The 21,925-nt window shown below is 48.6% G+C and overlaps 1 protein-coding gene and 1 pseudogene across 1 annotated transcript in view; one reads left to right on the top strand and one right to left on the bottom strand.

Moving 5' to 3' along the window:
* The window catches only part of ITGA9 (integrin subunit alpha 9), a 383,781-nt gene that overhangs the window by 16,165 nt on the left and 345,691 nt on the right, over positions 1–21,925 (top strand). Inside the window, exons 2-4 of the mRNA XM_055414653.2 lie at positions 1,979–2,106; positions 4,224–4,330; positions 15,699–15,822. Of these exons, the coding sequence (XP_055270628.2) occupies positions 1,979–2,106; positions 4,224–4,330; positions 15,699–15,822 (359 nt within the window). The remainder of the gene's footprint in view (positions 1–1,978; positions 2,107–4,223; positions 4,331–15,698; positions 15,823–21,925) is intronic.
* On the bottom strand, positions 11,588–11,831 carry LOC148774064 (translation machinery-associated protein 7 pseudogene; annotated as a pseudogene).

Here is a 21,925-nt window from a genome sequence, read left to right as displayed (position 1 = left end):
ACTCTCTAAGACTGAGCTGGAAAGAAAGGCTCCAGTAAGGAGACTCTTCCTGTTCCCGGCTATGAACCTGACACCATGTCTCTGAGCAGATTAGGGTGGTATCCCTTGTGGGCTCTGCCAGCCTTTGCTGAATGACCGTCTGAGGATTTCAGTCCTCCGTGGTCTGATCTGAGGATCTGCACCCCTTTGCTCAGCCGGAGTGTCAGAGGGGAGCAGTGTCATTCTGAGACCAGGGTTGGGGTGAACGTTTGAGATCCCAAGATGAAGGTGGCTTTCAGAAACACGTGAGAGGAGCCTGCTGCTCCAGGGAGGCTGTGTAAGGTCCTTCTAACCTGTGCTATTTATCACCTTTTCCAGAGATGCGTAAAGGAGAATGCATTCCATTCCCAAGCCAGTGGGACATGAGCTGTTTCATAACATGCCTGATACTCTTGGGAGGGGAATTGCATCTCCTTTCTGGGCTGTGTAAGATATGGGGCGACTCACAGAATCAGATATAGGCTCTCGTTCCGCTGAGCAAGTGGCTTGGCACCATCTGCTCTTTAAGCATGAGCATGGATTCTGTTTTAAGTTTCATTGTACAGGTCCTTGCAGCTCAGCGCCAGCCGTGCCTGACCAAGGGTGCCTGGTATTCTCTGCTACAGCTCTTCCGTTGACTACTTTCCAGAAACTAGGCACAAAACTCTAGGTCAGAATTGTTTTTGTAACATGTTCTGTACCCAAATGTGTCTCTCTGACATCTTGGCACGTCTTGCTCTTCTCCTCTGGGGAGCAGGGTCGTGCTGGGGATGATGGTTCATCTCTAGGGCAGGCTTGCCTTGTGGCTCAGTGGTAAAGAACCTGCCTGCCAATGTAGGAGATGCAGGTTCAGTCCCTGGATTGGGAAGATCACCCAGAGAAGGAAATGATATTTCTAAACTCATTTTTTATTTATTCATAAAATTTTTAATAAATTTTCACAATTTTAGATTATTCACAAATTTGTATAAACACCACTCAGGTCGATTTTCAAGCACCTCCCTCCAGAAACCCTTCTTCCTGGTTGCACCCCCACTTCTCCCGAGAGATCAGTGTGTTCCTGGCCTCTAACCCCACCCTCAAATTTCACCTGCTTTTGAGTGAATGGACTCAGGCACTGAGTATACATACTACTGTCCCCTGTATTTTTTGCTCAGTGTTTGTGAGATTTGTCCATGAGGTCGCAGTTGCCTGTTCATTGATTTTTCATTGCTGTGTAGAATTCTGTTTCTGCACCACAGTTTGGTTATGTATTCTAGCATTGATGGCTCTTAGGATTTCTTCTAGTTTGGGGCCATTACAGACCCAATGTTTTGTGCGTGTCTCCTGCAGACGTACGTGTGCATTTCTGCTGGGTATGTTCCTAGGAAGCGGATTCCTGGGTCTGAGGCCAGACACCTGTATAGCTTTCTTAGCAACTGTTGGTTTGTTTTGCAAAGTGGTTGTGATCGTTCACACTCTGACCGGGAAGGGTGAGGGTCCCAGGTGCTCCGTATCCTTGCCAGCACTCGGTGTTTTCAGTCTTTCTGGTTTTAGTCTTCTAGAGGATGTGAAGTGGTGTCTCATTTGGATTTCTCTGGTGACCGATAGAGTTGAGCATCTTTTCATATGTTTATTGGCCACTTTTCTTTCGTCAAGCCACCTGTTCAAGTCTTTGGTCTATTATTCGTTGTCGATTTTGGGGAATTCTTTATACATTCTGGATAGGAGCCCTTTGGTGGTATGTGTTCCCAAGCAAACTCAGATTTTCTCTAGGCATGTTAAAATCATGCCGGGTTCACAGTAGGAGGCCCTTCCTTCTGCCTCTCCCTCCACCACCACCCTCAGCACCGTATAATGCTGGGGAACCTCTCCCAGAGAGCATTCAGACAACACACTCATGGCTGGGTGAGGATTTAGCATTGGCTGCACTTGCCTGGTACTGGATTGTGACTGAATGCCCTCTATTCTTGATGTGCAGGGTCCTTGTGGGTGCACCAAAGGCGGATTCCAAGTACAGCACTTCAGTGAAGTCCCCTGGGGCTGTGTTTAAGTGCCGAGTCCACACCAACCCTGACCGGAGATGCACCGAACTGGACATGGCGCGAGGTGGGTAGATTTTCACTGCCAAGATGGGAATGGGTTCTGCACCCTCTTACGTTCCTCTTTTTCTTCCTGACCATCCACTCACTTTTCCTTCTGTTATTCGTTCCCTCCTTCCCTCCCTTCCTTCCTTCCATCCATCCACGCATTCATTCATCATGTGCTGAGTATCTATTACTTCCTAAGCACTGGGATATACCAAACAAAGATCTTACTATCCTGGGCCTTACCAGTTAGTAGGTAAAAGAGACATTAAAACCAAGATCAGAGAAGAGGGGAGGTGAATATTTGATCTAATCTAGATTGGAGGGTCTGGGGAAGTGACTTTGACATTGGAGAGATGCACAGTGTTTAGCTGGGCAGGTGCTGGAGACAGAATCTCCAATGGGAGGAAAGTTTGTGGCATTTTAAAATCCAGAGCAAGCCCAGCATCCCTGGAGTGGTAAGCAGGGGACCATGGAAGCAGGGGAGGATGGCATGGTGAACTGAGGTAAGGTGTTAGGATTCTGTTCTACGTACAAGATGGGAGGCCAGTAAAAGCAATACTAGGTTTTATGATTTAAGTAGGCAAAGATATGATTGATAGGTGTTTTTAAAAGCCCCCTTGGTCTGGTGGAAAGTTCATCATCTTAGGACAGCAGATCTGCCTGGGTTCGGAGCCTAGCTCTGCCTGTTACTTGTTGGGACTTACTGGATGTCTCAGAGCTGCTTTGGCCTCAGTTTCCTCACCTGTAAAATCAGAAGGATGGTAGCTGCCTCCCAGGGATTACTGTGAGAGGGACTGACAGGATAATAGAGGTGAATGCACAGAACTGTGCTTGGCACAGAGTCGATTCTCAAAGTAGCAGTTACTTTATGGTAGTCATCACTTCAAGTCCTCGATTTCGCCAAAGTCCTTTCTCCTCAAGATCTTCTATTATTTTTCTTAAATGAGGAATTGTCATGCTTTTCTTTCGCAGAATAGGAGAGGTGTCCATGGCATTCTCCATGACTGGTTTGTGGGCTGTAACTGGTCCATAACAAATTAAGGAGCTTACTTTGTAATATACATCAGCACCTTGCTTCCTTGGTGAAGAGTCCTGCTATGAAAAAAGTCGGACGAATTAAACAGCATACATGGTGGTGGAGTCAATTTACATCTTGTTGCAAGTCCCTCATTTACGGGCTGGTGATGAGGTAGGGGCGGGCGTGCAGCTGTTCCCGAGACCCTTAGCGCGAAGGTCAGAGGTCGCGCTCCGCCAACGGTCGGCTGGGCGGTGTTCTTCTCCGTGGAGAGTGTGGTGAGAGGCGGGCGTCGGCCTTCTCCCCGGCCCTCCAGGCCCTCAGCCTCAGGCAGCAGGGGAGGCGGGGCCCCGGGGACAGGCCGAGGGCTGTGTACTGCAGGCTCCTGAGCCGTTACACGGCGGCCCACTGGCCCTGGCCAGGCCTGGAGGAGGGGAGCCTCCCCCGACCTCCGCAGCGCAGTGGCAGCAGGCGGCTCCCGGGGTTGAAGTCTGAGGAACCCGGCCCTCACTTGGGCCTCCTAAGGGCCGCTGGGTGCTGGGTGCCTGGCTCCTTCAGCAATGATGGACCCCGACCCTGAGGGTGCCTGGGGCTGAGAGCCATCTCCTTAGCTGGGCTGGACCCTGGCAGGAGGACCCGGGCTGGGGCTGGACCAGCGCTGGGGCAGGGGGGCGGGCCTGCTCGGGGACCCCTCCTCAGAGCCAGGTCTGGCCCTCGGAGGATGAGAGTTGAGTTTTGGGACCTTGTCCTTTCTTGTCAGAACAGAGAATAACATTGGTTTGGGTGGAGGTTTATGGGAACATCGTGACCTGACCTCAGGAACAAAGGTTCTGACACCAAGAAGTTTGTCACAGCCCCTCCCTTACCTTTGCTAGGAAAGGCCTTTGCTGAGAGCTTTCTGGGGGTTTGGGGTTTTAAGGCATGAGCCACCTGTCTCCTTGCAGGGCCCTGCACTGAGCCTTTCTCTTCTCCACTCCTGACTTGTATTGTCTGGCCTCACGGTGCACTGCGCACAGGGCTTCGCTTTCACTGACAGTAATAAACATGTGGGTTTTAGACTGCCCTTTGGAAAGTAGACAGCAGCATTCCTACCAGGTCTGACTTTTCCGTCTTTCCTCCAGGGAAGAATCGGGGTGTGCCCTGTGGAAAGACCTGCCGGGAAGACCGAGATGATGAATGGATGGGGGTCAGCCTGGCGCGGCAGCCCAAGGCTGATGGCCGTGTGCTGGTAAGGCTTCCTGGGGGAGCTGTGGGGAGGGGGTGGCAGCCTGGAAATGCATGACTTTGACCCCTTAGGAAAGCTGGATGGCATGGCCATAAGGGCATGGCTTTGAGATTGCCTCTTCTGGAAAACTGCTTGGACAAATGATTCGTCTTTTTATTTTCTTTATCTGGCAGATGTTAATAATGTCTATCCCAGGGTACTGAGATGTGGCTATTGAAAAAGGGCAAATGAAATGTATGTGGAAAGTGCTTTGTAGTAACAAATTTCCATCATTACGTAAGCATTTTCCTGTGAGTATCCTTTTAAATTGAGGTTTCAGTTCAGTTCAGTCGCTCAGTCGTGTCCGACTCTCCGCGACCCCATGAATCACAGCATGCCAGGCCTCCCTGTCCATCACCAACTCCCGGAGTTCACTCAAACTCATGTCCACAGAGTCGGTGATGCCATCCAGCCATCTCATTCTCTGTCGTCCCCTTCTCCTCCCGCCCCCAACCTTTCCCAGCATCAGAGTCTTTTCCAGTGAGTCAACTCGTCGCATGAGGTGGCCAAAGTATTGGAGTTTCAGCTTTAGCATCAGTCCTTCCAGTGAACACCCAGGATTGATCTCCTTTAGAATGGACTGGTTGGATCTCCTTGCAGTACAAGGAACTCTCAAGAGTCTTCTCCAACACCACAGTTCAAAAGCATCAATTCTTCGGCGATCAGCTTTCTTCACAGTCCAACTCTCACATCCATACAATTTACATAAAATTGTTGTTTAGTTGCTGAGCCGTGTCTGACACTTTTGTGACCCCATGAACTATAGCCCCCACCGCCACCCCCAACCTCCTCTGTCCATGGGGTTTGGGCAAGAATACTGGAGTGGGTTGCCGTTTCCTTCTCTTGGGAATCTTGCTGACCTAGGTATCCAACCTGAGTCTCCTGCATTGGCAGGCGAATTCTTTCCTACTGTGCCACCAAGGAAGCCCTTACATAAAATGCACAGGTCTTAAGATTACAGTTTGGGTTTTGACCTTTATACATACTTGTGTGACCACCCACCCATCAAGATATAGAATATTTGTCATCCCAAGAGTTTTCTTGTGTTCCTTACTGGCCAAAAAATCAAAACGTAAAACAGAAGCAATATTGTATCACATTCAATAAAGACTTTTAAAAGTGGTCCACATGAAAAAAAAACAAACTTCAATCACCCTGGCCACACTGCAAGTGCTCAGTAGTCACAGATGTCCGCTGGTTGCTGCGTCGGCTGGCAGAGCCTCAACAGAATCTATAACTGACCCAGAGGTCTTGTTTTGTCCACTTTTGTCCTTTGCACTTTTCTCTTAAGGTATAACACTCAAGTTCTCAACATGCCCAGTTTCATTGGAGAGCCTGGTACATGTTTTCATGTATACATGTACTTATGTATCTGACTTCATAGGCCTTTTCTTGGAAGCTGTATAAATGTTTTTGTCATAAAAGCTTGAGATCAAGAAGGGAAAATAACATTCGTTGCCATTTCTGGAGGGCTTCCTTTGGGCCACAGGCTGTAAAGCTGATGGTTTCATATATATTTAGTCCGCCGGGAAAACCAGATTTTCCTTAAGGATCTAGGCAGAGTGTTTCTGACCCCTTTGAGGAGCCTGTTTTGCGTTTAACTTCTCAGTGGTAAGGGCTGTTGGTCTGAGTTCTGCCTGCCTCTCAGCACAAATCAGGCGTTTTCCTGTCGGGCCCCTCTGGGGAGAGAGGAAGCAGCTGGATGCTGTCGCCAGCATCACAGGGCCTCCCTGCTAGACACCGTGGGTCATGCTGAGCCCCCCAGCCCAGCATTTGCCTTGGTTTCCAGCCCTTTAATCACTGTCACCCACTGCCCTGGACCCTCTCCAACATCTGCCTTCCCCCAGACATGGTGGCCTGACCCTGACTGCTTGACCAGGCCCAGGAGGCTTGTCTGTCATCCTGTCGGAAGGAAGACAAGAAGCTGATCCGTCCATAAATCAGAGTGGCCTGAGGTCAGTATTCAGAACAAAGGAGATGGTGGTCCAGTGGCAGCACAGTACACGGTTCCCGAGAGCTCCGAACCTAGATCCAGAGGCTGCTCCCATGAAAACACTTCCCCTCCCCATGGAAGGATGACCTCCATGTGGCTGAGAGCTTGTTCCTGGAGTGTTCTGCTTTATTGCGAAAGAGTACTGGGAGGGGCTGTCTCTGTGGACGTGAAGAGCAGTGAGGATCAGGGGGACCATTGAGCCAAGGAAGCTGGAAAGGACTAGCTGAAGTGTGATGCTCCTGTTCTAATTCATTGTATGCAGAATTAATTTTCTCATGTTTTATGCAATTACTGTAGCGTCTATTCTGGAAGCTACTCTGTGGGGGTTGGGGAAGGAGAGGCATCCAGCGGCATCTGCTTTCCTCGTGACTTTTTTGTATTGTGGTCAAAAACAACTCGATGGCTTCCCTGGTGGTCCAGTGGTTAAAAATCTGCCTTGCAGTGCAAGGGACACAGGTTCGATCCTTGGTCTGGGAAGATGCCACATGCGGCGGCGCAGCTGCGTCTATGCGGCAGGACCTCTGTGCTACAGTTACTGACGCCCGTGCGCCTGGAGCCCATGCTTTGCAACCGGAGAAGCCACTGCAATGAGAAGCCCATGCACGTCAATGAAGAATAGCTCCTGCTCTCTGCAGCTAGAGAAGGCCTTCTAGAAGCAACGAAGACCCAGCACAGCCAAAAAATAAAGTACATCTTTAAAAGGAAAAATCCCTATGAAGTTGGAACTTCCCTGCCAGTTCAGTGGTTAAGACTTTTCCTTCCAATATAGGGGGTACAGGTTCGGTCTCTGGTTGGGGAACTAAGATCCCACATGCCTCAGGGTCAAAAAACCGAAACATAAAGCAAAAGCAGTGTTGTAACAAATTCAGTAGAGACTTTCAAAATGATCCACATCAAAAAAGATCTGAAAAACCAACAAGGAATTTACCATGGTATCCATTGTTATGTGTATAGTATCGTAAACTATAGGTACATTGTTGTACAGCAGACTTCTAGAACTTTACATCTTGCAAAGTAAACTCTAAGCTTATTGAAGAATAATTCAGCCTCACTCCTCCCCCCAGTCCCAGGCAACTTTCTTTCCTAAGAGTTCGGCTGCTGTACATACTGCATGATCCCATTTACATGAAACATTTGTCTTTTTTTGTGACTGACTTATTTCACTTGGCATAGTGTCCTCAAGTTTCATCTGTATTGAAGAATAGGACAAGATTTCCTCATTTTTTAAGGCCGAATAATATTCACTGTGTGTATATACCACATTTGTTTTATCCATTCATCTATTGATATTTGGGTTGCTTCCACATCATTTTTTTTTGCCATGCTGTGTGGCATATCGGATCTTATTTTCCGGACCAGGGATCGAACCTGTGCCCCCTGCAGTGTAAGTGTGGAGTCCTAAGCCATTCATTGGACAGCCAGGGAAGTCCTATTTCCATGTCTTGGTTATTGTGAATAATGCTGCTGTGAATATTGGTGTGCAGCTGTCTCTTAGAGATCCTGTTTTCAGTTGTTTTGAATATAAACCCAGAAGTGGGGTTGCTCGATCTTACTGTGATTTTCTTTTGGATTTTTTGAGGAACCCCTCTACTGTTTTCCACAGTGGTTGTACCATTTTGCGTGCTTACCAGCAGTGCATAAGGGGAGGGTTCCAGTTTCTCCATGTCTTTGCCAGCACTTTATTTTTTGTGTGGGAACTGCCCTAATGGGTATGAGGTGGTATCTCACTGTGATTTGTATTGCCCTAATGCTCAAACTACTGCACAATTGCACTCATCTCACACGCTGGTAAAGTCATGCTCAAAATTCTCCAAGCCAGGCTTCAGCAATATGTGAACCGTGAACTCCCAGATGTTCAAGCAGGTTTTAGAAAAGGCAGAGGCACCAGAGATCAAATTGCCAACATCTGCTGGATCATGGAGAAAGCAAGAGAGTTCCAGAAAAACATCTATTTCTGCTTCACTGACTATGCCAAAGCCTTTGACTGTGTGGATCACAATAAACTGTGGAACATTCTGAAAGAGATGGGAATCCCAGACCACCTGACCGGCCTCCTGAGAAACCTGTATGCAGGTCAGGAAGCAACAGTCAGAACTGTACATGGAACAACAGACTGGTTCCAAATAGGAAAAGGAGTATGTCAAGGTTGTATCTTGTCACCCTGCTTATTTAACTTATATGCAGAGTACATCATGAGGAATGCTGGGCTGGAAGAAGCACAAGCTGGAATCAAGATTGCCAGGAGAAATATCAATAACCTCAGATATGCTGATGACACCACCCTTATGGCAGAAAGTGAAGAGGAACTCAAAAGCCTCTTGATGAAAGTGAAAGAGGAGAGTGAAAAGGTTGGCTTGAAGCTCAACATTCAGAAAACAAAGATCATGGCATCTGGTCCCATCACTTCATGGGAAATAGATGGGGAAACAGTGGAAGCAGTGTCAGACTTTATTTTTTTGGGCTCTAAAATCACTGCGGATGCTGATTGCAGCCATGAAATTAAAAGATGCTTACTCCTTGGAAGGAAAGTTATGACCAACCTAGATAGCAATGGCAAGCCACTCCAGTACTATTGCCTAGAAAATCCCATGGATGGAGGAGCCTGGTAGGCTGCAGTCCGTGGGGTCGCTAAGGGTCGGACACGACTGAGTGACTTCACTTTCACTTTTCACTTTCACACATTGGAGAAGGAAATGGCAACGCACTCCAGTGTTCTTGCCTGGAGAATCCCAGGGACGGGAGACCCAGGTGGGCTTCTGTCTGTGGGGTCACACAGAGTCGGACACGACTGAAGTGACGCAGCAGCAGCAGCAGATAGCATATTAAAAAGCAGAGACATTACTTTGCCAACCAAGGTCCATCTAGTCAAGGCTATGGTTTTTCCCGTGATCATGTATGGATGTGAGAGTTGGACTGTGAAGAAAGCTGATCACCGAAGAATTGATGCTTTTGAACTGTGGTGCTGGAGAAGACTCTTGAGAGTCCCTTGGACTGCAAGGAAATCCAACCAGTCCATTCTAGAGGAGATCAATCCTGGGTGTTCATTGGAAGGACTGTTGCTAAAGCTGAACTCCAATACTTTGGCCACCTCATGCAGAGAGTTGACTCACTGGAAAATACTCTGATGCTGGGAGGGATTGAGGACGGGAGGAGATGGGGACTACAGAGAATGAGATGGCTGGATGGCATCACCAACTCAATGGACATGAGTTTGAGTGAACTCCGGGAGTTGGTGATGGACAGGGAGGCCTGGCGTGCTGTGATTCATGGGGTCGCAAAAGAGTCAGACACGACTGAGCGACTGAACTGAACTGAACTGAACTGAATGATTAGTGATGTTGAGCTCTTCTCATGGGTTTGTTGGCCATTTGTCTTCTATGAAGAAATGTCTGTTCAGGTCCTTTGCTTATTGTTTAAATTGGGTTGTTTTTTGTTGAGTTCTTCTCATGGCTTTTTGCACATATGCCATCTTGTTAGGAAAGGCCTATCCCAGGTCCAGTCTGTCCTCCCTGGTCTAGACTCTGCCACCTCTGTGAAGCCTGTTACCATGATGGTGTTGTCAAGAACAAGCTGAGCATCTTTGTGTCATCAGAAGTTCAGTGTTATGTTGTTATCCTACATGCATGACTTGTTTTGTGCATATGTGTCCTTTTTATAGGGACCACTTGGGGATAGAGACCAAATTTTCAACCCCTTTCGCTCTCAGCTCTAGGAGAAGGTCTCTCTAAGGAGTGACTTCTGAAAGTGTGTTTGAATAATGTAAAGAAAGTGAAAGTGTTAGTCTCTCAGTCATGTCTGACTCTTTGCGACTACATGGACTGTAGCATGCCAGGCTCTACTGACCATGGAATTCTCCAGGTAGGAATACTGGAGTGAGTAGCCATTCCCTTCTCCAGGGGATATTCTGGACCCAGGGATTAAACTCAGGTCTCTTGCATTGCAGGCCGATTCTTTACCATCTCAGCCACCAGGGAAGCCCTAATGTAGGGACTGAGTGTCAATACTAAAGCAATTAGAAACTGAATCAATTGCCATCTCTTTTTGGTGGCTGACTCTAAGCAGTTGATGGATGCGTGAGACACAGGCTGTAAACTGCTCCTTGGAAATGACAGGTGGCAACGGGAGACGAGGAAGGTGACCCAGTCCATATTTTTGTTTTGGAGGTTTCATATCCATTTGCTTTTTCTTTCATGTCTCATTTCTGCCTGTCAAAACTTTCTGGGAGGCAAGTGTTTATTTTAAAATTGAGAACAGGAAGATATGTTTTATTCAGTCACATTTGGAGAGCTCTGTAGTTGTCTGGGGGTGTCGGCCTCACACCTGTATCTCCAAGAAGCATAATACTGGAATTCAAGGTTGGGTTTGAAGTGGGAGAGGTGGGATGGCTCTTTTTGAAAGTAGCATCTGATGCTGATTTCAAAGTAGAGAACGGATAGAGAGTTTGAAAGCTGCTATGGAGAGTTAAATATCTTGATAATGAATGGCACTTTCTGGTCCACAGACCCACCAGCCAGCTCTGGCAAGTTCCAGGATGTTGGGCTTGTCTGGCAGGCTGCCCTTCGCTCAGTACCTGCCAGTCTCGCATCCACCACCTCATGGTTCCTTCCATCACCCCGGGGAACAAGTGATAACACACGTGAACACAGCATCAGGATTAGAGGCAAGCCCCTTCCCTTGTACGTTCACCCTACACTCCCAGTGTGCAGATGACAGTTTAAGAAATAGGTGGAAAAGTCACTTCTGGTAATAACTACCCAACAAACCCAGCATGGGCACTGAGCTGTCTCTTCGACCTGGGAGCGCAGCTCACAGTGTTCAAGTCTGACATTTCTGTTTTTCAGCAGTCTGCAAGGCTCAGGCAACAACTAAAGACAGCAACTAGCTGACTTCTGGGAGGAAGCGGTGTTCTCCAGTTGTCTCTTGGCTGTTTCCTTTCCAAGGATCAGGGCTGTTGCTGTCTTTCTATTCACCACTTCTCATCTTGGCCATTTTTTCAAAGCCACAGTATATACTTTGCATTTACTTCTGTTGTTTTGTTTCCTGATTTTTTTTTTAAGTAAACTTTTTGTTGAGATGTAACATCCATGCAGAAAAATGCCCCAAATATCTGTACACATCTTTTTTTTTATAATTAAAAAAAAAGTTTATTCTTAAATGAACAATGGTTTCCAAGACAACACTTCATTCTAGCTATAGGTGTCAACAGATATGGCAGGGGATCCAGGTGTTTAAATAGGAATGAAACTAAGAGTCATCATTGCCTCAGGCATAAGGAGCAACTTGCTTTTTGCCAGATTTCTTAATTCCATCTGTGGCCAGAAGGCCTTTCCCCACAGCCTTCCCTTTTAGCTTCTCGAGTTTCTTCTGCTCCTTCTGCTTCTGCTTGAATGCCTTATCTTCCTCTTCCATCTCCTTGGCTTGCTTCTTAGGCTGCTTCAGGGGCTTCTTCTTGCCACCTTCACGGCCCGACATGGCTCCTGCCGCCCCTTCCCCAGCTGTATATATTTTGATGAATTTTCAGGAGGTGAACATGCTCAGAATGACTTTCCTAGAACCACAGAAGTCACCTTCCCTGGGCCTCCCAGGCCACCCCGTCCTCCGTTTGAAGGGCAGCTGCTTTGCGGGGTGGAATCTGTGGTATCAGGGCGCTGATCTCCTGCACCCCGTGTTCTCAGTGGCTGAGGGCCTGTCTGCTCCTGACTGTGCTGGGTAGACCTGAGGCGTGGGAAAAGCTCTGGTTGTCTGTGTGTGGTGAGGGTGGGTGGGGTGGGGGGAGAGCCATCTAGAGGGGCCCAGAACCTGCCCCCCTAATCCAGGAAGGACATTTCCGTACCACAAAAAGGCCTTCAAAATAAACTGCTTCTTTACTTCCTTCTTATTCTTTTGGTAGCAAAAACAACCCTTGTAACTTGAAATATGTCAGATGCTAAGATGTGGGGTGGTCCTAGACCTTTCCCCCTTTTGTTATAATTTTCTGGAATCTGAGTTGGAGTAAGTCTTGCTGTTTTCAGGGGGTGTTCTCTTTTTCTGTTGGTAGTCCCTGTCTCCTTCCCGCCCCCCACCCTTCCTCTCTCACAGCAGAACTCATTTGGAAAGATTGATAGAGATTTTAATGCTTTGGAGACAGTCCCTAGGAATTTTTCTTAATGTTGGAGTCAGATTGACATGTGTGTATGTAGAAGGATAATCAGGGCTAAACAGTCTTTTCTTTCTGTAATTTATGTTCAGAGACACTTTTCCTTGTTTTCTTACATGCAAACTGCCTTTGACACTTTGATCTCTGACCTCACAGAATGCCTTAATTTTAGTTTAGTTTGCTGTGAATGCAATCTTTGGCTCTTCTAGGAATTCCCCAAGGTCACTCCTTAAATAGTTTATGACACTTAAAAAAAAAAAAAGCAATAAGCTGGACATTAAATACAGAATCCATCCTCAAGAGTCAGTGTGCGCCATGACAAGCACCCGCTCCCTTTACAGTCCCTCTAACCCACAAATACAGTAAAAACATGGTAAGCCCTAGGGCTTTGCCAAATCCGTAAACTAAAAGATAACTGATTTACCAGCTAATTGGATGGTAAGTGATTCAAGTTTGGAAGCTATCAGAATGTAGTTGGAAATAAAAATAACAACTTAGTGGAATGGAATGATTATCCACTGAATGATAGCTTTGTTTAGCTTCTTGCTTGACATGATTTTAGTCTATCGAGATGTGCTAGAAGCACAGAACAGCACCACATGGGGAAGAATGGAGGTGGTTTGCAGTGTAAGGAATAACAAGAGGTTGTTTTTCACGTTCATTGTTGTAGGGCAAGAGGCAGAGTGTGGGCACGCTGAGATTTCCTGCCGCTTTGACTTCCCTTGCTTTCTCATGGATAGGAAGTGGCCTTGTCAGTGGCCCTTGGGTGGTTTGCTTGGAGGGATGAAGATCAGAGAGGTTGGCAGGCAGTGATTTTTTTCATCAAGTGACTTCGGGGATACCCAGGCCCTGGAGAGCCCCACTCCCTTCATCTGGTGACCATGGCATCCTGTTCAACCTCCGAGAGGTTGTTTCTGGGGTCCTAAGACCTTTGGGACGGCTGTAAGGACAATAGCTACCTGACCTGCCCCAAAGGGTGGGTTTTGATGGTTCTTAGGTGGGAATTGGGAGTTATAAGTTGGAGATGTTTTCGAGTGAGATAAGGATTCTGAAATCTGGGTTTCCATGTTGTTTGCAGCCCTTGCCAGCTCTGGAACTTAAGCAAAACACTGTCTAAAACCCAGGATTCCCATATAGAAATTTGGAATTCTAAGACATCTCCCCGCCTTCCAGGGTTGCAGAAGAGGTCAGATGTGGACCATGTAAATTCTGAATGTCGCTTGCATGTGTGCTCAGTCGTGGCTGACTCTTTGCTATCCTGTGGGCTGTAGCCTGCCAGGCAACTCTGTCCATGGGAATTTCTAGGCAAGAATACTGGAGTAGGTCGCCATTTCCTACTCCAGGGGAGTGGGTTGCCATTTACTTCCCCACCCAAGGATCAAACCCGGGTCTCCTGAATCTCCTACATTGGCAGGTGGATTCTCTACCACTGTGCCACCTGGGAAAATCAAATGCTGAATGTTACAGCCCAGAGAAACAGTGTGTTTGATATGAACAAATAAGTTAAAAACTGATTACTTTAAAATGCAGTATTTTAAGAAAATGAATCTGTTGGCTAGAGTGAAGCAACCTGATAACTGTACTGAGTGTGAATGTCCACGAGCAATGGGGAGGGCTGGGCAGAGGAAACAACTTTGCGGGAAGCAGTCTGGCTTCTCACCAGCCTTGCGGGTGCATCTGAACGTGAGGCTGGGTGTGTCCAGGGCTGGTGGGAATGGATGTGCATCTGTATTCTCGTTTCTGGCTCCCAGAACTGTCTTCCCTTCTGGCGTCTCCTGGCATGTGCGACCCCAGTGCTGGGAGACTGCCCTCCAGAGATGACCAGAGGGTTGGTCTCAGCTCCTCACCCATGTCAAGCTCTTACCCATCTCAAGACCCCTCCCAGCTGCTCCCTCACTTTCTTCAGGTCTCTCCTCAGATGTCACCTCTTTGGGGGGGCTCAGGCCACTTCTTGGCCCGAGGGACCATCCTGGTGAGATGGAAGTGCTCTCTGTCTTGCTAAGGGATTGGTTACAGGAATGTAGGTGTTTGTCAAAATTCATTAGATGGCTGTGACAAACACATACTCGAGATTTTTGCATTTTTCTGTATGTAAATTTACTTCAAAAGACCATCAACAAACATTTACTTCTGATTAATGATATAAAACAGTCACACATTAGTTGTTTCTTATGGTTCAACCAAATTCTTTGGCCTGAACCTAACAAAGGAACTTGTGAAGGTGCTCCAGAGATCAGTGGCCTCGGCTCACTCGGGAACTTATAAAATGCAGATTCTCAGGGCCCTGCAGATTGGCCAGGCTAGCTCTCGGGGGTGGGGCCTAGTGCTGTGTGATTTAGTGAGACTTCCAGGTGACTCTGAAGGGGCTCAAGTTTGATGGAGGCCAGTGACTGCTCCAGCGGGCAGGCAGGTAGTGCCGTGAAGGTCAGGGTCTGTTGTGGGCTGAGCAGCACCCCTTGTCTCTAGCTTTTTCTCGGCATGTCCTTTGGTCCTCAGGCCCATTAGCTCCACCTCTGCATCCTGAGGTCAGCCCCTGCTCCCCTCTCTACTGCCCCCATCCTGGTCCAGGCAGCAGCGTCTCTCACCTGGATGTTCCCCTCCACCCTCGCCTACCTACAATCTCCACTCGGCAGCCCAGTTATCTTTCCAAGCTGTGAGTTAGACCACGCCACTCACCTGTGTAAGACCCTCCACTGGCACATCCACTAAAGTTACAGTCATCCTTGAGGTCTGCAAGATTCCTGGGGCCTGCCCCTGTCCTCTCTCTGACCTTAGCTTCCCCCAGAGCAGCCCCATAGGCCGCCTTTCTTTCTTTTGACCCTCCAAGCCTTCTTCTCCATTGCCTCTGATGTTCCCTCTGTGCCCAGGGTGTTTGGCTCTTTCTCATGCTTTCGGCTGCCCCTGGCCTACAGGTGAAAACCGTCCTCCCCACTCCTAGGCCATCATCCTGTGTCCTTTGTCCCCAGTACTTGTTATGCCCCTCATTTGTTTAAATGTTCGTTGATTGTCTGCCGCCTCCTAGGGGCACCCCCGACCAAGCTCCCACAGTCTGCTAGCACAGCGCTGGGGCTGGGTGGGAGAGAACGTGGCTTCCCAGCCCCTCTGAGCCACTCTCCTCCCACAGAACTGCCTGGTACTGCTGGGCTCTGCTTGGTGACCTCCTGGCCTGACTGTCCTGCTCTAAACCTCTCTCTGTCCCATAGGCCTGTGCCCACCGCTGGAAGAACATCTACTATGAAACAGACCACATCCTGCCCCACGGCTTCTGTTACATCATCCCGTCCAACCTCCAGGCCAAAGGCAGGACGCTGATCCCTTGCTATGAAGGTGAGTGATTGATCCTCCCTTGCCCCCAACCCATGTCACACCTCAGACAACCCCCACCCATTTCCATACCATCATCCAAACACTCCCTGCTGCTTTCCACACTCCAACAGGAGGGCTGCACTGTGTCCCCGGGTAGCCCTTTGGTGACTGAGGATCAGGTAATGAGGAAGATGGGAAGGGACAGCATTTCCAGGCCTTGCCCAGCCTTGCCCATTTGTGCCACAGAGCCCATGGTACTCCCCAAGCTTTATGAAGTCTCAGACTGAAATTCACTAGCCTGTTGGTTTCCTGACACTGCCAGATGCTGTGCAGCCTTGGGAAACTTGCTTTCCCACTCTGGGCCTGTTTCCTTCCCCTTAAAATTCAGAGGTTGGCTCAGATGGTCTCCGTAGTCCCGGGCAGCTCCCAGATGGTCATAAGACTCCCGAGACAGCTCCTGGCCACACCCATGGACAGATGTCCTGAGACAGAGGGAAGAGAAGGCCCAGTGTTCAGTCACTCTGTGACATCTCAAGTCTGTTTTTCCTTCTCACCCAGTCCATGCACCCTGGCAGATGCCAGAGAGTTGGGTGCACCCTCAGCGTGGTCTTGAGAGCTCCTCTCCAAGGGGCACTTGGAGTCTGGGAAGGAAAATGTTTTCTCAGCCTCCCTGCTTAGAAGCTTCTAATGCCTGGGCTTGGGACCATTGAACATCATGACTTAGCTCAGTTGAATTTGAGCTTTAAGGATTCAGTGTCGCTTACTGCAGTTTTATAACTTGTGCTCTCAGGGTTTTCTTAGCCTAATTTTAAGTGAGCTAAGTGCTTGGCTGTTTATGTTTTAATTCTCTCCCTAATTTATTTGTTTGGACAGAAATCTCCACTAGCCCGTGGCCACCTTTCCCTTGGGCCTCCCTGGTTTTTCCCATGTTTCCAATTTTGTGACCATTGAGGAGGGACCCTGGGAAAGGCCGGGTCCCTGCAGGAGGTACGGATGCTCTGCTCCATGAGGGGGACCCTTTCTTTGATCCCACATCAGCATCTGATCAGCTCTGGCAGGAACATGCCAGGCAGCTGAACTCTGTCCCTGTTTATCTCAGAACTGCCACAGTCATAAGGGAAACCTCATCTGAAAAATGGATGATGATGTGATCAGTCAAGAGGGGGAGGAGTAGGTCACATTTGGATAAGGGGCCAAGACTATGTCCTGACCGCCCCAGCTTGTTGCTGATTGGGTACCTCTTCAGGTTGGGGAAGAGTGAGAGAGTTGGTAGGACTGACGGAGGTGGTGGGGATTGAACTCAGCTAGTTATGCAATAGAACCAGGACTCTGGTTTTCCCAGAAGGTATGTTGTGAAATAGGGCCACGTTGCCACCCCTGGTGACTCCTCTGTACACCCCCACGGGTGTCAGAAAGCAGGAGGACAGCCCTTAGGCGAGGGAGCTGGGGCTGGATGCCCATGTATACATATAGCTGCCATGGCTCACTCTTTCAAAGCATCTGTTATCTGGCAGCTGGGGTGGGTGAGTCAATGGTAGAATGTGGTTGGTCTGGGCACTTTTATATATTCTCTCATTTCATGCAGACTTGGTATCTTTCTTCACTTTGGGTTAGTTGCTTTTGAAAGTTATTCCAGAACCCCAGTGGGGAGCAGGAAAGAGAGAAAGGGAAAGGCAGCACATGTGTGGATGTTCCCCATGAGTTACCAGCCTGGGCCACTGGGATGCAATCTCAGGGCCAGCGTAGGACACATGCTTCCTAATTCTCCTGCCTGAGGGAGGAGGAGCTGGGTCTGTATGCACTGGGCATCCTGCCCTGCCCTGCCCTGCCCTGCAGGGAAAGTCCCCAGGCAGAGAGATGCAGGTGTTGGCTGGCAGGTGGAAGTCAGGCCGTGTCACAGATGTATTGAGGGGACATGGGGGGCTCCTGTGTGTGGGCTTCTGTGTTGCCTTTCTCCTGGTACAGGTGAGGATGAGTTTAATTGCCAAAGGTCACTCAGACAGCAAGTGGTGCATAGAGCTGGGTTTTGAGTTTTGCATCTGTCTGACCTCAGCAAATCATTTTGTCCCCCGGAGGTTGGAGGGGGGTGGATTTCTATTTGTATTTTGGTGTTTCTGGTTTAAATGGGCTTTAAATAGGAGCCAGTCATTAACCCTCTCAAAAGAAGAGAAGGTGACTGAACTGTCCCAAGGGTCCAGTCACCAGGGGAGAGGAACGTGAATGTTTTGGGTGTCAGTGATCTCAAGAGCACCTGCCTGTCTCCTTTGCTGGAGGCTCTGGCCTGACCTTGGCAGGAGCATGAAAGCCTGTGTGAGCCAAGGAGTGCGGGGCAGAGCCAGGAGACAGGGTGTCATGTCTGCTCCACGTGTCCATCATTCACAGAAGAGTGTGAGCTCCAAGCCCAGGCCTAAAGCGGCCTCATATATTTCCACTCACCCCTCTGGGTACTTCAGACCATCACCTTGCACGTGTTCGCCATCGCTCACTGGTCCCAGAAGGGAGACAAGTGTACCAGCCTGAACCCCAGACCTGCGGCCAGAGGCCAGCCAGGTCATCCAAACCCTAGCAGACCTGTAGATGTGCTTGTCATTGTTTGTAAAGAGATTTCCTGGTTTTTACGCAACAATAGTGGACTGGCACAGGCTCATCCCAGGAACCCACATTCCCTGTGCAGCAGTGGCTGGAGTGATGGGCTCCAGCCTCCAGAGTCACTCTTTTCTGTGGCTGATCCTTGACTTAATGATGACTAGCTGTAACCAGCAAGGGAAGTAGCAAAGTGGTCATGCCCTCTGCCTGAACTTTCTTCCCCCTGGGTACACACACACCTCGGGATCCTGAGTCTTTCGGTGCCCAGAGAGGGGAGTATGGGGTGGGACCTGGTGGGGACCACTGGGGTATAAGCAGCCCCTTAGAACAGTGGGGGACTGAACAGAATGTCTCTGTAGTTCTTGGTCCTGTAAGAGGTGAGGGGTGGCAGATGCTCAGATTTCTCTTGAAGAGGGACCGGCAGGTGGGGGGTTGGAGGCCACACTTAGGGCCCTTGCCTGTGCTCCAGCTTTGGGATCTCCATCTCCCTGTTTTGTGGTCTAAAGGCAACCTTCATTTTCTCTGAATGTGGAAAGACTCAAGTAACGCGAGCCTTCTATTCTGGGTAGGGGATCATGTGGTGGTGAAGTGCAAGGGAAGTATTTTGGAGTTTGACAGAACCTTTCGGATACCACCTAGCCTGGCCTCTTTGTCTTTACTGATGCCCAGAGATGTGGGGTGGCTTGCTCAGGCCCAGTTTTAATTACACGCTGCACAATGAGGAGGCCGAGTCTTGTAGTGGCTAAGAGCACAAAACTCTGGGCCCAGAGCCCCAGTCCTGGCTCTGCCACTCGTGAATGCCATGACTGCAGATGAGTGATGCCTCTTGTGCTTAGCCTACCTCATGAGGCTGTGGAGAGGATTAAGTTAAAGCTTACAAGTTCTTCGAGCAATGCCTGGCATACGCAGGTTGGACAGACATACTGGAGGGCAGGTAGATAGTAAGCAGTATAGTTGACCCTCTGCACCCAGGGCCATGAGGGACCAGCTCTTCTGTGTCATTTTATAGAAGGGACTCATGCACCCACTGATTGTGGTGTCTGCATCGGTTCTGGAACCAGTCCCTCACGGATACTGAGGGAAGATTATGTGTGCTAAGCGTGTATATGCTAATATAACATGTGCTAATGGGAAGACCGATAACTGAAGCTGAAGCTCCAGTACTTTGGCCACCTGATGTGAAGGGTCAACTCATTGGAAAAGACCCTGCTGCTGGGAAAAATAGAGGGCAGAAGGAGAAGGGGGAAACAGGATGAGATGGTTGGATGGCATTACTGACTCATGGACATGAGTTTGAGCAAACTCTGGGAGGTACTGACGGACAGGAAAGCCTGGCCCGCTGCAGGGTTGCAAAGAGTCGGACACAACTGAATGACTGAAAAACTGCTAGGACAGTTTGCTAATATACTGTCTGCCAAGCAGGTGTTTGTTAATTACTGTAGGATGACTAATTTTTCTACCAGGGATAGAGTCCACTCAGTTTTATTAAGTACTGAATACCTTTTATGCCCCATGCTAAGTACCTGATGGATAAAACCCAAGAAGTTCCCCATCTATAGGGGAAAACAGAGTTGGAACATGATGTCTCCAAAGTGGCAAAGCTGAGTGAGGAGAGAATTCTGTGCCCGTTTAGATGGCTGGGCACCTCTCCAAGGGCCCAGGCTGCATCCATGTTTGAGGTTGCGTTCAGTTCAGTCGCTCAGTCGTGTCCAACTCTTTGCGACCCCATGAATCACAGCACGCCAGGCCTCCCTGTCCATCACCAACTCCCGGAGTTCACTCAAACTCATGTCCACAGAGTCGGTGATGCCATCCAGCCATCTCATTCTCTGTCGTCCCCTTCTCCTCCCGCCCCCAACCTTTCCCAGCATCAGAGTCTTTTCCAGTGAGTCAACTCGTCGCATGAGGTGGCCAAAGTATTGGAGTTTCAGCTTTAGCATCAGTCCTTCCAGTGAACACCCAGGATTGATCTCCTTTAGAATGGACTGGTTGGATCTCCTTGCAGTACAAGGAACTCTCAAGAGTCTTCTCCAACACCACAGTTCAAAAGCATCAATTCTTCGGCGATCAGCTTTCTTCACAGTCCAACTCTCACATCCATACATGACCACGGGAAAAACCATAGCCTTGAGTAGACGGACCTTGGTTGGCAAAGTAATGTCTCTGCTTTTTAATATACTATCTAGGTTGGTCCAAGAAGTAAGCGTCTTTTAATTTCATGGCTGCAATCAGCATCCACAGTGATTTTGGAGCCTAAAAAAATAAAGTCTGACACTGTTTCCACTGTTTCCCCATCTATTTCCCATGAAGTGATGGGACCAGATGCCGTGATCTTTGTTTTCTGAATGTTGAGCTTCAAGCCAACCTTTTCACTCTCCTCTTTCACTTTCATCAAGAGGCTGTTTAGTTCCTCTTCACTCTCTGCATTAAGGCAGGATTATTTCATTTTGCAGCTAAAATGACAGAGACCTGCCCGGAGTTGGCAGCCTGTTGGGGCCCATGGAAAAGAGGAATGGTGGGTGCTGGGCACGGGAGGAAGAGTGGAAAGACCCAAGGGTGGGGCTGAGTGTGGCCCCATCTTCCAGGCTTCTGCCTCTGTGGCCTCACACTCTAGCTGGACCCTTGATGGGAATGGACGTGGTAATGCCTCCATTGCATTTATCTCTGAGGGTTATTGTGGGAAGCCCCTGCAAAAATGCAGGTGGAAGTGTTCAGAAAGACTGCACACTATTCTCTAATCATGGCCCAACTGTGGGTCTCAGTGAGGGTCAGCTGTGTTCTCTCCAGAAGGTCAGAAGGTTGATTTAATTTGGAGAGCCTCTAAGTATGTGGGCATCTGTCTGCTGCTGCTGCTGCTGCTAAGTCACTTCAGTCGTGTCCGACTCTGTGCGACCCCATAGACGGCAGCCCACCAGGCTCCCCCATCCCTGGAATTCTCCAGGCAAGAACACTGGAGTGGGTTGCCTTTGCCTTCTCCAGGGCACCTGTCTACAATGTCTCAAACATTTTAATTCTTAAAAAGTCGGTCTTTGGTTTGGCACAGATTTGTTTTTCTCCTGACTCTTCAGATGCTTCCTGTTTCTCATTGGGTGGGAAATGCTATCAGAATATTCTGTTTGGAACCAGGAAATGTAGAGAGAATTGGAAACAAAAATGAATTTAGGACGCAAAATAAGCGGATGGAGTGTACCCCTAAGTCATACTGTTCATTTGGTATGAGAACATCGTCACTACCATATGGGGCTTGGTTTCATCAACACGTGTGAGAAAATGAGCAGTTTAGTGGGATGACAGATGGGGACAACTCTTTGTAAATTAAAGGGCACACACTAAAACATTAGTGTTAACTGAGTCATGGGATTTTAGTCCTCCCCAGAGTGAAGTCAGTGCGTTGATAAAATCAAGTGCAGGGATTTCTTTCATCCTTTGCCCTCGAGTCCACGGAGGCAAGAAGCCAGAGCTTGGCAGGAGAGGTCTGTAAACAAGTCATCATTTTATTGTCACTAATATGAAATAATCTGGAACCAGCTCCCCTAAA

The sequence above is a fragment of the Moschus berezovskii genome, chromosome 24, assembly GCF_049115385.1.
Source record: "Moschus berezovskii isolate FMDL1 chromosome 24, NW_MosBer_1.0, whole genome shotgun sequence".
Taxonomy (NCBI): Eukaryota; Metazoa; Chordata; class Mammalia; order Artiodactyla; family Moschidae; genus Moschus; species Moschus berezovskii.
The sequence above is the reverse complement of the archived record's forward strand: the minus strand, read 5'-3'. Positions and strand labels throughout refer to the sequence as shown.